General features: G+C 54.6%; 1 protein-coding gene across 2 annotated transcripts in view; it reads right to left on the bottom strand.

Annotated features, from left to right (window-relative positions):
* Positions 1–14,411, bottom strand: part of MGAT5B (alpha-1,6-mannosylglycoprotein 6-beta-N-acetylglucosaminyltransferase B) — a 66,318-nt gene extending 51,907 nt beyond the window's left edge. For both annotated transcript variants that reach the window (XM_074160107.1, XM_074160109.1), the window contains exons 1-2: positions 14,344–14,411; positions 7,752–7,864 (exon numbers count right to left, since the gene is read on the bottom strand). In XM_074160107.1, coding sequence (XP_074016208.1) covers positions 7,752–7,864; positions 14,344–14,411 — 181 coding nt within the window. The remainder of the gene's footprint in view (positions 1–7,751; positions 7,865–14,343) is intronic.
* Between the last annotated feature and the right edge of the window lie 807 nt (positions 14,412–15,218).

The raw sequence follows: 15,218 nt of genomic DNA, 5'->3' as shown, positions 1-15,218 counted from the left end.
GCCCCCTGGCTGGCACCCTTCCATTGACCACAGGCACCAGGAGACTCAAACCCAGCTCTGGATGCAGCAGGATGAAAATTAAGCATCGGGGACAGGCAGGATCTGCGTGTCCCAGCTGGTGCCAGGGAGGTGACACTCACCCGCTCACCCACACCCTCTCCACAGGGACACGCTCCAGTTAATGGCCCTACCGCCACTGCGGGAAGAGGGGATCGGAGCGGGGAACTTCCCGCTGCCTTTAGAGAGGGTTTCTATAAGTAAATTCTGGATTGAGATCGTGAGAACAGGCTCATCCCTCCGCCTGGACAAGCGCCCCGGGCGCTGCCTGCGGACAGTTATCCAGAGCTGCTCAGCAGACAACAGCAAAACATAACACAAGGAGAGGGTTGTAACTCATTTGGGAAAAAAAAAAAATAGGAATAATTAGCGCTAAGTTTGCACAGCAGAGTCTGCCCGGCTCCCTCCCCCCCCCATCCCCGTCACTTGGTTACACAAGTCTTTGCACCTCGTTCTCCTGTCGCCTTCACTGTGCATTAAAGGCAGCAAGATAAATTTATAAGTCGTGTGACTTCTTGAAAGCAAAGGGAACACGAGCATCCCTGGAACTGCAAAACACACGTCTGTGTGTCACGTCTCAGGGAGGCAGCAGCCCAAGCTCTCGCTCCCGGGTGCTCTCTCCACCGAGGTCGGGTAAGAAAAGGGGCTGTCAAAGCCACAAAGCAACTTTTGGGTATTTTAACCAACTCAAGCTCCTGCTAGAAGAACTATGTGCTTTGCTGAGGAGAAGTAATCAAGGAGCAGATTGGGATCTATCACAGGTGGCAGCGACCCAAGTTTGCAAATGGGTCCAGAAATTGCCTTTCCCAAAAGAGAGGGAACCGGGATGGGAGGACAAACACATCTGTGTTCTGCTGTAAAGTTCCTTCGGGCTGAGCAGCATCTTGCTGCCGGCAGAGAGGAGCCAAGTCGAGCCATCCCCTCTGCTGTCCTCCCTGGCGATGAGCCGCACGCAGAGGGTAAGCAGGGGGTCAGGATCACGCAACGCAGACCTTCTTCTTCTCCTCCTCCTCCTCCTCCCCTCCCAGCACGGCTGACCGCGAGGGAAGATGACAGAATTATTCAAGCTCACTCTGATCGTTAGCAAATCCGAGCTTGACCTTTCCGCATCTTCTGTAGAACAAACGGCGATGGTACCTGGCCACGCTAACCCAGCTGGGGAATGCTGCTGGAGCAGAAAGAAAACCAGCAGAGACAGGAGCGGGAGCAAAGGACCCCTCCGAGGAGATCATGTAGGTTCTCACATTTCTATTTGGCCTCTTTGCTCCACTCCTCGGGGAGCAATTCAAGGCATTGAAATAACATGAGATCCCATCACTTCACGGTACTATGACTCTGGAACGGTGAAGATGCCCTACAACAAAACCCCAAACAACCTTCAACATTATCTTCTGCAGCACAATTTCCACCCCTCCGACCTCCCTCCACCAACACCCCTGCTCTGGAGACAAACAGAAGCCACAAACACCGAAGTATTCAGCTGTGCTGCACAGCCTGAAACAATCTCCCCCTCTCTCCTCTTCTGTGTTCATTGATGGAAGAAATTGCTTTAAGCAGGTGAGACTCCAGGAACTGGAGCAAGCGACAGCCGCGGGAGAGGCAGAGCATTCCAGTAGCTGGAACACAGGAGGGGTGCTGGGTTTGGGGAGAGCGAGGCAGGATTTCTTCCAGGTGATGTTAAACACCATTTCCAGTACAACATGCCTTGGCTGCTGTCTGCTGGACCTCTCCCGAGACTCCCGTATCCCAACGCGACGAGCCAGAGCCATTCTGACACCCCAAGAGAGCAGCGGTGCTGAGCTTCACCCACAGCCTGCATCCAGCCCAGCAAGTGGGGCTTCCCCAGCAGGCCTTCTCCGTAACTTTTCCTCATTTATTTTTCTTTCCCTGCAAAATGACAGCGAATGACCAAATCTCAGAGCCTTCCGCAGCAGAAGCTGTTCTCTGGCCACCTGCGCTTCTGTGCCACGCACCAAGGGAAGCCCCCACAGACACTGCTGCAGTGCCCACCTCCAGACAGATTCCAGGTCAAGGCAGTTTACATCGCCCAGCTGCAGAAAGTCCCAGTGCTGTAGGACTGGGGAAACCCCCTGCCCCAGTCCACAATATCTCATCGGTGACCATGCCCTGCAGCCCCAAGGAGATCAGACCCCAAACCACATCTCAGCAACCTGGGGCAAGGTGCAAGAGCCTCGCAGAGAACAGGCTTCATCCCCGCTCACTCGTGTTTTCCAACTTGTGCTCTAAAATCAGCTCTCCCCCACCCTTGTCCTTCCTTTGCCCCCTGATCCTGTTCCCAAAGCAGTTGAGGAAACACAACGCAGGAGCCCGAGTGTGGTCATCGACAGAAACCAGCTGGAGATGCCGCGGGGAGCTCACTTTGGGGTGGAGAAAGGCAGGTGCTGAGCTCTCAAGCTGAGCACCAATCCAGGCAAGAAACACTTGAAAACAGGTTGAAGAGACAGTTCTGGAAAGAGTAACACACAGCTCCAGTGCTCAGCAAAGCACCGCTTCCCAAAGGCACCGAGACTCACGGAGCTCAGCGCGAGAGCTGCTGTTGCAGCACCCTGACCCCAAGCTCCGAGACAGCTCTAACCGCATGAACCACCCAAAGACTGGCATCAAAGTACCACCAAGGTCAGCTGAAATTAAATCAGAGCCCTCTTGCAAGAATCAGCAGCCCACAGGGAGGGCAGAGCTCAGCTCCAGCCACTCTGGGACACCAAGACCTGTCCTACATGTCCCTGGGGGCTGCAGCAAATTCCTCCAGCACCTCCTACCCTACCACGCCGGAACCAACACCAGGAGAAATGAGAAGTCTTTCCATTTTTTAAACCAGCTACAGCAGTTGCGGGCAATATTCCAGCCACATCTAATCATGTTTTAACGCTTAATAACCTATTTTCTGCCTCTAATCCCCTGCAGCAGCAAACTCCACCAGCGGGATGTACATCGCCGCCGAAACCAGAGCGGGGCACGGCCGCTGCCAAATCCCTCCCCAGCCTCGCCGCAAGCACCACCATTAAAGATTTTGGTGCGTTTGCAGGATCAGCCCCTTGGCCCAAGAGAGCTCGAAAGAAGGATGCTTGGGGAATTAAAAAAAAAAAAAAAAAAAAAAAACCAAACATTTTCAGTTCTAAAGAGGAGGAGAGAAGAGGGCACAGAAAACTCAGTCTCTCGAGTCATTCCCAGAGCGTCTCCCACATTGAAAATTTATAGACTTGGCTGTTTTTTTTTTTTTTTATCTAGATCTTTGTTTGTAGAACAAATTCTCTCGGTGGCCATTTCAAAACAAAGGAACCTTTGTCTGTGTTTACTTGACAGGAGCGGATTAGGATAAAATAACTTGTATTTCAGAAGGTTTTTTTATTTATTTATCATTAAGACGCAAAGCCTCTGCTGCATCAAGTCACCAAGCAGAGAATCCATCTGAGGAATGATTTCTGGCACACACCGAGAAACTTGGCTTTTGCAGAGCGCCTCTGAGAAGGGGATTCACATATAAAAATAAAATTAAAAACGGGATTAACTTTTGGACTGTGACATTATCCATTTCTCCTTTTCATGCTCCTGCCTCACATCTATCTTCATTTTGGTTTTGATCGGCTGCTCGCGGAGTTCAGAAGCCAGGAAAGCTCCGAGCAAGTCTGGGGTGTTTTAATAAGCTTCCCCTTGGACCGCAACACCCAAGGTTCCATCCTGGGCTGGTCAGGACACTCAGGAGGAAATCAGGACAGCCCCAGCCTGGCCTGGACCGTGATTTGTGGGTTTTACCACTTATCCACAACCCAACAGGATTTCCCCGACGCAAACAATTTTTAAGCGCTCGGGTGCTGGGCTTGACCCCCCCGGCTCTTTGCGTTTAAGCTCACGGGCAGCCTCACTCGCAGAGCATCGCTGCTGAGCCTGGCAGGACACGGGGAAGGAAGGACCGGAGCAAAGAGCCACAAAAGCCAGGATCACCCCCGGGAAGGACCACAGGAGCCATCACTCACTAGCCACAAATACACCCAACTAAATACAGCGGCTACGCTGGTAAAGCAGCCCGCACCCAGGGCGTATGGGGAGAGGATGCTGCCAGCTTGCAACGCACAATTAATCAATTAATGGATAACGCTCGAAAGGGCCCATTAAACCCAACGCTTCGGTGAGTCCATGCAGAGAGGAGAGCGGCAGCAGGGACCAGGCTCCTTCCCCAGCGGGACCACCAGAGCACTCCAGAGGGTTTCACACCAGAAGCCCAATCCCAGGAGATACTCAATCTGGGCTTCGATGCATGGCAGACCCCAGCCCGTGCACCCAGTAACTCCTCCGAAGCCAACATCCCGGAATCTGCCCAGGTTTGTGTGAACACTGACCCGATTCCCACCATTAGTCACATCAAGAGCTAATCAGCCCAGCAAAATTAACCTGCTCCTTCAGACCAGCATTGTGCACTTAACAGCAACAATAACAACCAGCAATATTTCTTGGGTTTCCTTGGGATCCATAACGCATGTTAATTAAATGCCAGTTCGTTATTCAAACAGACCTATTGAGGCTTCGCAGCACTAATAAAAAGCATATCCATTTCTGTTCCCATCAACCCGCACCGACTCCGGTGTGAACTCGGAGGTCTTCCACGTGAGCTCAGCATCTCCCCAGCCAGGAGGGACCTCTGGGGTCCCTTCCCCGACCTCCTGCTCCAAGCAGAGCAGACCTGAGGGTCCGATCGAGCTGTCCACAGCCTCACGTCGGCCAGATACGTTTTGAAAGTCTCCAAGGATGGAGTTTCCCCATCTCACCAGCTTCCCAGAGCCTTTGACTCCCCATTTCCCAGCGGCACCGGTGAGGTTGCCCAGCGTGCATCATCCCTCCTCCTTTTTTCTATGGGTGTGATAGTTGGTTTTCCCAGCCATCGGAGCCACCCCAACAGCCACAACCTTTCAAAGGTGACAGAGAAGGGCCTGCAGTGACATTGGCCGGCTCCTGTCCAGCTCCAATCTTGTACATGCCCTGAGGTCTCGGTCCTGCTCCGCTTTCAGGGTTTCTCACCCCGTGTAGTTGAGAACAGCTACATCATCATACAGGACGGCCAGTCCCTACGTACTGGTGTCACAGGACAGGCCAAACCCCAAAAGCCTGAAGCCAGTGTTAGAGAGCGAGAAAAAGCCTCTCAGGTTGTGCCTGCCAAGTCCCAAGGACAAAGAATATAACCTTCTTCCAACATGCCATCCTTCCTCCAGAGACCGCAGAGAGGATACTTCATGTTTCAAAACGGTGTGTGAGACCATGAATGAACCAAAGTCCTCCCCAACAAGAAACACAGCAACAGCCAAATTTGCAGCAATTCATCTGGAAGCAATACCTTGCTTGGCAAATCCATCCAATAAAGGGGGGAAAAATAAAAAAATAAAAATGGTTTTACATTGAATTGCTGAGCTTCCTAACAAAGCAGGACTTGCCTTCACCGGTTACAGACCTAAGAGACCAAAAGCTTGAAAAATTAAGAGGTCAAAATTATTTTTTTTCTTCTTCTTTAAATGAGACCAACCAGCCATTACCAGAAGTGACGTCCAGACCCGTGCAACCTCGAACCTAAAGCAGGAAGAGTGGAGAACTCAGAGTTGCAAGAGCCTGAAAAAGAAGGTTTCTTTTGATCCGGCTCCAGCACTGCCCTGACACTGTGTCCGGTAAATAAGAGACGCTCAAGGATGAGAATCAGTGGACTCAAAGATCTGGGTTAAATTGATGACAAGAATAAGGATGGGAAAAGCCGTTCCACTCCAAGGCATCCAGAAAGGGGATAAAGAAGCTGAATAATTTTATTTTTCTCTTGTTCAGCCTGGAGAAGAGAAGGCTCTGGGGAGACCTCATAGCAGCCTTCCAATATCTGAAGGGAGCCTACGGGAGAGCCGGAGAGGGACTCTTTGTCAGGAATTGTAGTGACAGGACAAGGGGTAATGGTTTTGAATTGGAAGAGGGGAGATTTAGATTAGATATTAGAAGGAAATTCTTTACTGTGAGGGTGGTGAAGCACTGGAACAGGTTGCCCAGAGAAGCTGTGGATGCCCCATCCCTGGAAGTGTTCAAGGCCAGGCTGGATGGGGCTTTGAGCAACCTGCTCTAGTGGGAGGTGTCCCTGCCCATGGCAGGGGGGTTGGAACTTGATGGTCTTCAAGGTCCCTTCCAACTCTAAATATTCTATGATTATATGATTTTTGCCATCATTTCACTACAATTTTAGTGTCCTCTGGGGTGGGACCAGGGGCTTCTGCAGGTTTCTGGAAACCTTTGCTGCTCTTTGCAGCACAATCTGTGCCACGTCTCAGCCCGGGCTGGTCCCACGGTTAATCAGTCCCTATCTGCCTTTCTTCTGGTTCTCTGCAAACTCCCCAGGGACACCGGGGCACTCCTGGGACAGAGGGCAGCTATAACAAGTGTCACTTATTCTTCCAAACTCGGGAATCTTTTCAGACCCATCTCCTTAAAAGCCGAGTTTGGAGAATGCAGTGGTCCGGGGGCTTCTGCCCACCCTCCTCACGTGCTGCTTCTCATCCCGAGAAGGAAGAAATCCCCTGTAACCAGGCTTCATTCATCAGCTGTGCTTGGCACGGGGACAGGGACATTAACACAGCACGCTGGCAGGGGCAGGTACCCTGACCACGGTAAAACATGCAGAAAATACCGATCCCGCAACCCGCTCCGGCTGAGGTCAGCCGGGCAAACACCAGCCCCTGGGAGACGGGGCTTAATGGAGTCGGTGACGGGAACAATTAGGGGAGCAGAGGGGGAGAAACGAAGGCACCGTGTGCTCCATCCACGGGGGAGAGAGCAAAGCCAGCTGCCACAGGCTGCACATTAATCTCTCTGAAAGTCAACTAAGCAGTTTACAAGCACCATCCGACTTCTGGAAACCACCACTTTAGTCCTCTCCTTCTGCAGGAAAGCAGCTAGTACTTCTTCCAGCACCGCAAGGAAAGCATTTAGTGCCCATAAATCACATTCCAGGCCATGCTGGCAAGCTCAAATCCCATGCTTTTGGTATGGAGAAGACCCCAGTGGCCTGACCAAACCTATCTCACCCGGCTCACCTGAGTTCAAGGGGCATTTCCCTCCATGCAATTCAGTTGTACAATTCCAGGCTGGGACCGCAGAGGGAAAAGTCAGGGCAAAGCTCAATTTGATGCAGCAACACCCTCCCAGAGCAAGGGCAGGACACAACCCTCCCACCATGGAAGCTGCCTCCTCAGCTGACTGCACATCTCACCAAAAAAGGTGTTTTAACAAAACTAACAGAAAATACACTTGCTAAGAATCAGAATATTTCTCGTCTACATTTCAGTACCTCCACAAAACCATGAGGCCTTTTATTTTTCCATCCCTAAGGAACAGTTTCCACTTCCTGCAGATCAAAACTGCCCAAAAGCACTGAACCCTCCCAAGCACCCAAGCCAAACCCTCAGCACACGGGATCGGGTGCAGCCAGGTTTTAGCCACACGGCTGCAAAAACGCCCCAAGCCACAGCAAGAAGGGCCAACAGGACCCTGAGCCATCCTGACATCCCCAAAACGGGTCAGGAGGGAGCCTTCAGAATGGAGGCATCTGAGCATCATCCTCCCTGCATCCCTAGCGCTTGTCAGCTCGGCTGGACTGTGCCCGTGGGGTTCATCGAGCATCCCATGGGACAGGACGGGCACGGAAACACGCTTACCTTCGGTCCGGATGGTGAAGGGGGAGTCCCCCAAGCGCTTGGCTGAGAACTGCCCTCCCAGCGACGTCATCAGGAAGCACAGGGTGAAAAATCCAATGCCCAGCACGAATATCCTGCGGGATGGAAAGCAAAGCTGCAGCGAGGTGTGACGAGCAACCAGCTCTCTCCTGGACAGCCCCGCCACCATTTGACCCCCCCAGAGTAATCCCCCTGCAGAAGCTGCTTTTTTTGGGGGTGTCTGGAAGAGGCAGCCGGGACAATCCCTGCCTCCTCCCCAGCTGCCCCATCCCCACGGTTCACCCTTTCCAGCCCAGGGAAGGAGCATCTCTGCTGCCCCGGCCCCACAAGAGCTCACCAGCACCTCACCCCAACCATGGCCAGACCCACAGGCACTTCATGAAGAGCCCTGAGATGCTTCTGCCCAAACCCTGGCACCAAGCAAACGGGTTTTGCCCAAGAACACCCTCCGAAATCCCCACAGCCTGCTCCAACAGTTGAGAGGGAGCAGAGGACTTGCACCTCCGGGGGGAAAGCTGAGCCAGACCACGACTGCCCATGGGATGCTCCGCTAGATCCAGCCCAGTAGCCCAACAGCCCCAGCAGGAACCACCACAATAAACAATTCCCATATTGCTCCTTGGAGAGTCCAGGGAAAAGAGAGACCTTGTACCTTCCCTTCCTCCTAAAGGATCTAAAAAAAAAACCACTTTTTTTTTTAAAAAAGGTCTTTTGTTCCCCTGTAACTAGGCCACTGGTATTTGCCATTGTGTCCAGCACAGCCTGCGCAGGCAGCCCCGTCCGTGCACAGCAGAACAAGGAGGGACACGCGCCGGCAACACACGTGGTGGGACCATCCCATCACCGCTTTGTTCACCCAGAGCGTGGGACGGGAGGGCAGGAAAGCAGCTCCCACAGGGACACGCTGGGCAGGATGCTGACCCACATCGCTCCCAGCCAAGCTTGCGGTCAGAGGAGCTCTCAGCACTGCTCCCATTCAGGCTAAATTCAAGCTCAGTAACTTCTTTTAGTGGGTGAAAAACTTGAAGGCAGGAGCTCCGTGCAAGCAGGGGGGTTCACGTGCACCAGGGAGCACAAAGCCAAGCCCTCCCGTCTCCCCGGCGTGCAAGCAGGACACGTTGTGCTGAACCACGGACACCTGGCATCTTGCCACTGCTCAGAGATGCCACCGCCGCCTCCGAGTCTCTGTGGAGGTGCAGCATCCTCCAACAGACACACGGGGAAAGCCCCGGCAGAGCCCCTGCCAGGCACCACGTACGGCAGCTCCCAGAGCCACAGCGGGGATCTCAGCCGGCCAAACCCAAGGAAAAATTCAGGGAGGAGAAGGAGAAAAAGACAACTGCCAGCCAGCCGCGTGAAACGGCGGGTTTGTCTTCAAAGAGACAAATCCTACGTGGGATGGGGAGCTGAGCAAGCCCTCGGGGGTGCCCGCTGGCGTTTCTGCCTCTCGCAGCCCCGAGCCAAAGGGAAGCAAATCACCGAGGGCAGGAACCAGTAACTCCACTTTACAACTTCACAGCACCATCCGCAGGGCTCAGGGGCCACGCACAGAAACACGGCGCGGCCACCCAGCGCCGAAACCAGGTTTTTCCAGAGAAAGGCTTGCAAAGGAACGCCACAGCCCTCCATCGAATCGTAATTGCGCAGTTAAAAGGCAGTGGATTAGGAACCAGCCACTAAGTCTGGGCTACACCGCGCCAGCATTGCAATTATCTGTTGCTGGAAAGGGCTGGCAAATAAAGTAACTTGCTTCAAAGCACTCATTAGCTACAGGAGATGTTGTGGAGAGCTGAAGTACAGCGTCAAGCAGCTCAAGAAGGACTGGGCTTCCTCAGGGAGATCTGCTGGAGGAGGTCCCAGGGCAGGTCCCTACTGCCCCAGCACGGCATAGCCAGGCTTCCCCCGCCTGGAGAGGCTCCTGAGCAAGACACGGTGCCTTCATGGGACCCCACCGGCTCCCTACCTCCATCCCGCCAGCTCCGACGATGCTCTCACACAGTCGATGGACCCAGGGCAGCTTTCCTCTCAGCATCAGGCAGCTCAAGAGCAAAGGGTTTCTTTCCTCTGCCTGCTCTGAGGAGGATCAGGCCTGCCCACCACAGACAGGCAACTAATCCCCATCCATCCCACGGATCAGCCCTGCCCCGTCCCCAGCTGGGTCCCAGCAGATCAGTGTCACCTGGCTCTGGACAAGCAGCACCCTGCAGCTCCCCATCCCCTTCTCACCTCCCTCCCTCCCAATAAGAGAAAAAGCAACACCCTGGGCTCATTAGCATTAATGAGCTCTGTGAGCAGCACACTCAACCCAGCGCAAACACTCACTGACCCCTTTGGAGACCCACAGCCAGGCTCCGGGAGAGCTGGGCCACCTGGGAGAGGGGACACTCAAGTGCATCCATAAAACTGCCTGACATCCCTGCGCAGATGCTCCAAGAGTGAAGCAGCTCAAGCCCCTTTTATTTCTGAATAAGCCTGCCCTGCGGGGTGGAAAGTAGTTTAAACAAGCTATAAAAAGCATCGTGCACTTGGCTAATCCAGGCTCCTGTCCCTGAAGACCTGTCCATAGGCACGTGCCCTACAAGCAGCCGCCAGCGGAGCACAGCCATCCCCTCCCCAGCAGATGCTGATGAACCATCAAGCTGCGGCGTTTGCACGTGGAGATGACTATGGACCTCAGCTCCTCTCCCAAAGCAGACCTTGGAGAAGGGTTTCCAGAGATTCGTGGTCCAGCTCCAGAAGGAACGTGATTGCAGAGGCAGCAGAGCATACCTGATGCTGCAAAGCAACGTGGTGTCCCATAAATTGCTCGGGGAAGGGCTGCTTCGGGGACATTAGTCCGTTCCCATTATCACACCCTGTGCCCAGCCACGCGGCACAGTGCTGGGTCTGGAAGAGGCTCTCAGGAACACAACGGAGGGGATGGCAGCACCCATCTCAGCCTTGGAGGGATGAATTCATCCTCAGAGCAGGAGAGGGGGAAAGCTGTCTGCCACGGCACCTCCTCAGGAGGAGAGGACAACAGCACAGTGGAGAAGGGACAAGCTGGAGGAGGAGGTCAAAACCCAACTGTGCCCCACAACCAAGGGTCCTCCCTGCGAACACATCATGGTACAAAACCCACCCAAAGGTCCCTTCCTGCTGCCAGCTGCCTCCTCCCCCAAGGGATGTTTTAACGAAGCATCACCTGATTAAATAATCAGAGCTGATCCTGCTCTTCCTTCTCACCCCTCCTATTGACAATATCTTCATCATTATGCGAGACCTTGTTTACACATTTTAATCTTCATAATTACACTCTGGCAAGGAGTGAAACACCAAGAAGAAAGAAAGAGGAAGGAAAGAAAGAGATTCCAACGTGATGTGTGCTCTAGTATCTCATTAGGAGCCACAATCTTTTTGGTTTTGACTGGATTACAGAGTAAGGGAGATGCAGGATGCTTTTTCCTTAAAAAAAAGAGGGATCAGAGCCAAACTGGAATTGATGCATTTAGGAGAGAAGTGGATCCAGCCCAGCAGCGGCACTCCAGGGAGCAGGGAGGTGGCAGGGATGGGCTCTCAGCCTGAGGACCCATCTCTTTTACTTTGTGCTGATCTTATCCACGTGGATAAAAATGCCTGGTCCAGCCCTCACTGAGCAGAAACTCCTTATGCAGAAAACAACTACCATGCGGTAGGTAAAACATACCAGAGCTCAGATCTTCCAAATTGTCCATCACATGCACTGCCTCCAAAATCAAGCCTAACTCCCTGAAGACCATGGAGCTCCAATGACCAAGTAACATCTGCCCTGCACGCTGGCTTTGCCTGTCATCACACATCACATTTAATTCATCACCCGGGCATGGGTTCTGGTGCCAAGTCCCTTTCCACGTCTTCCCCATATTAAACTATTCACAATTCTGGGTTCTGGCTTGATGCCCAAAAGAGAAGGAAGCCAAAGTCTCCAAGTCTTTAGTGAAAATTGGAAGTGATGTCACACTCATTGCAGACTTTGGCCCATGCAACTGAAACCTGGATGTGGCCAGGAGGGTCTGAGCGATGAGCTGGGGAGCGATGGGGGGAGGAAGGCCAGCAGCACCCAGTGGGACGGGGCTGTGACACTGGGACTGTCTGTATCACCCAGCTGGGACCTACAGGGAGAACATTACACAGGTGCGCGGGGAACACAAGGGCTACAGGGAAAGGTAATATCTTTTATTAGACAAGTTTTCAACACCCAAGTCTCTCGAACCCAAAAGCTGAGCCACAATTTCTATCATCGGCAGCAGCAGCCGGGCTAATAAAAGATACTCCCTCTCCAGCAAACCTTGTTTCGCTCAGAGCCCAACACCATCGCGGCGCTGTCAAAATGATGCTCAGCCACGGGAATCTTCCCCCGCGAAGGGGACCACAGTGAATTCTCTTACTGGTCAATGTCATAGACACATGAAAAGCCTGGCTTTGCTTTCCAGCTGACAGACTTGGCTGAACTCCCCGTGTTCTGCAAAACCAAAAGCTGGGTGAATTCTTGCCTGAATCCAGCACTGGCACAAGTGAAACACCTTTTGGGGCTGAGATGAAGTCAGAGCCATCCTTGGACATTTCTACAAACACTGATTTGCTCTCCCTCCCCTTCCTATTTGCTGCAGGCGCTTTCACAGCTCAGGGCTTTGCATTGCTTTGCTAAACATGCCTGGAGCGTGATTAATTAAATGTTTTGGTGCAAAGGGTCAGGTTTCCCGTTCACTGATGGCACCGCTGCCAGGAGTCTATACCAGGCAAGGGATCGCACCATGGGCTTCTGCAGAGCAGCGAGGCTTTGCCCAGCCAGCAACGAGCACCTGATCTACAGGACCCATCCTGAATGCCAGTATCTTCTCCTGCTCCGGCAGGTCATCCCTGACTCACATCAGCTGAGAAGGTGGGGTGTTGATTTTAGGGGAGCAGCGCTGATTTACACCAGGTTACAGCTGGAGTGGGGCAGTGCCAATGCTTACCCAGGCTGGGCTGGGGGCAAGGTGACACAGGACTGTGACATGGAGGGGTCAGGCTCAGCAGGACACCAACGTGGAAGAGGCACTGAGCTGGACACTGTGGGAGAGCTAGGGAAGGGTCTTGGCAATTTCTTCTCTTACCCAGGGAAAGCCGACTGGTTAACAACAGGGTAACCCCGCTGGTTCCAGTGATACTCGTACTGGTCTGCACTGGTTTGAGAGCAGAAGCCAGCCCAGGGCACACAGACAGGACCGTGGTGGGGCTCCGCTCTGCTACGGACACCAGGGACCCTCCAGCCTGCTGCTCTCCTGCCATCACAAACTTCTCATCCACACACATCCTCACCTCCAACGGGACTTTGTGACCACCCTGATCCCAGGTCACTCCTGAAGATGGGCTCTCCCTGCCCCAGGAGTGATGCCCGGGGCACTGGGGAGAGTGATGCTCGACCTCTCACTTCCTCACTACGGACTTCAAGCCCACTTAAGAAAGCAAACGGCCAAGCAAAGAGCACCCTGGGGTGCGTGTGTCCTTCCCACCTCTCTCACAGCCATTCCCCACCCCATGCTCGGAGCAAGCCCAAGCTGTGAGGACCCTTCGTGCCCCTGCTCCGCCATCGCTTTCCGACACCACCTTGGCCAAGTTCCCCAGCCCCAGGGCACTGGTGAGGGATCCAGCTGCAGGAATCCCTCCAGGCAAGCGGCGCAGAGGCAGACAACTCCCAGGGAGAGGCAGACAACATCTCCAAACCTGAGCACAAGCAAACAGAGCAAGAACATCCCTGTCCTCCTTCCCAGCTCCGGGCAGTGGTTTGGGCTTAGCACAAAGGCATCAAGAAGATCCCTCTGGGTAATGCCAGGTGATGCCCGACCCCCAAACACAGCAGGGAGGGCTGGCAACCACCATGCTGGGCTCACCCTGTGCTTCGCTCCCTGGCACTTTCTCCTTCTGTGGGTTACCAGTCCCTCTCCCCATAGAAAACCCAAGCAATTACCAGCATCTCCCATGTGTCTCAAGCCTAGAAACAACCAAAGCGCATCTCCGGCGAAACAAGGAAGCTGAAGAGCAAGGACTGGAGGGGGAAAAGGAATGCATGGAGGCAAAAACGGGGAGAGTTACAACATGGGGGGAAAAGCAATAGGTGGGCACCAGCATGCTGGTGCCAGAGGATTCCAAACTGGGATATCAACCCCAGCCCTGCTGCCACTGCGGGGCGGGTTTCAAAATCAGCCCGAGTGGATTTAAACCAGAGGAACCAATTCCCCCCCTGAGTACCAACATCTCTGAGAAAGATATTAAAAAAGACAGCGGCAAAAAGCCCTGTAATTAACCCCCCAAAAAAAAAAGATACCGGTGTGGTGAGTGAACTGGGAGCCAGCAGAGAGCGAGCGCTGCAGGACCAGCACACCGACCTGCGGGCAAACTTGCCTGGATCCCTAAGATCCTCATCTGGGCTCAATCCCCCCCACCCCACGGTAAACTACAGAAACCCACCCCCCCTCCCCGCAAAATGTGCTCCTACAACCGCTTCCCACCCGAGCAGGGCGTGGGGAGAGCCGGGAGGAGGGACAAGAGAGGGACAAGAAAATAACAACTTTACCTAAAGGGTCTCAAGGTGACGAGGCATCTTCTGACCATTATCTTCCCATCCGCGTTGACTGTGATCATCGTTCAAAGTTACGGGGGGGGAGCGGGGAGGGGGCGGCCCCCGCAGACACCCCCCCCAAAAAAAAACCCACCCCACCGGCGGGGCTCAGGGGGCGGAGTGCGGGGCTCCGCGGGGGCGCATGGCGGGGCGCGGAGGGGGCGCGGAGCACCTCCCCGCCCGCCCTACCCCTACCCGCTGCCGGCCGAGCCCATCGCCGGGCCAGCTCCGCTGTCGCGCAGCCCGTGCGGAGCCCCGCACCGCACCCCGCACCGCTCCGCGCAGCCCCCGCGGAGGCAGCTCCGCCCCGCACCGCCCCGCGGAGGCTGCGCCGGGCGCGGCGTGCCATCTAGCGGCTGCGGAGCGGGGGTGCCCGGGGCGGGGGGGGGGTTATTCCCTGGGGCGGCTGCCCCCCGGGGAATGGGGGGGGGAGAGGCATTTCTGGGGGGAGGATGGCCGTTTCGCAGTGGGGGGGAGGGGGGGCTGCATCCTGGGTGGGGGGGGTGACAGCCCGCAGCGTGGTGACTTCGAGAGATGGAGGTGGCCCTTGTTGGGAAAAGCGGGGGGGTCAAAGCACTGTGCGGCCCCCACGGGTGCTGTTTGCTTTTGGGGGGTGCGGGGAGCAAGGCAAGCCCCGCTTTTGGGGAAAAAGGGGGGTCTGGCTCTGACAGCACCTGCCTGTAGCTTTGCCCTCCATCACCCAGCTTTCTTCCTTGGGGGGTAACAGTCACGGCCCGACGTGGCTTCCCCATGTCCCCAGGCAACCCTGTGGGTGCTGCCGAAAGGGCCAGGGTGGCGTGGAGGGACCCGGAGGCGTCCTTGGGAAGACA

This window comes from Numenius arquata, chromosome 17 (assembly GCF_964106895.1).
Source record: "Numenius arquata chromosome 17, bNumArq3.hap1.1, whole genome shotgun sequence".
NCBI lineage: Eukaryota > Metazoa > Chordata > Aves > Charadriiformes > Scolopacidae > Numenius > Numenius arquata.
The sequence above is the reverse complement of the archived record's forward strand: the minus strand, read 5'-3'. Positions and strand labels throughout refer to the sequence as shown.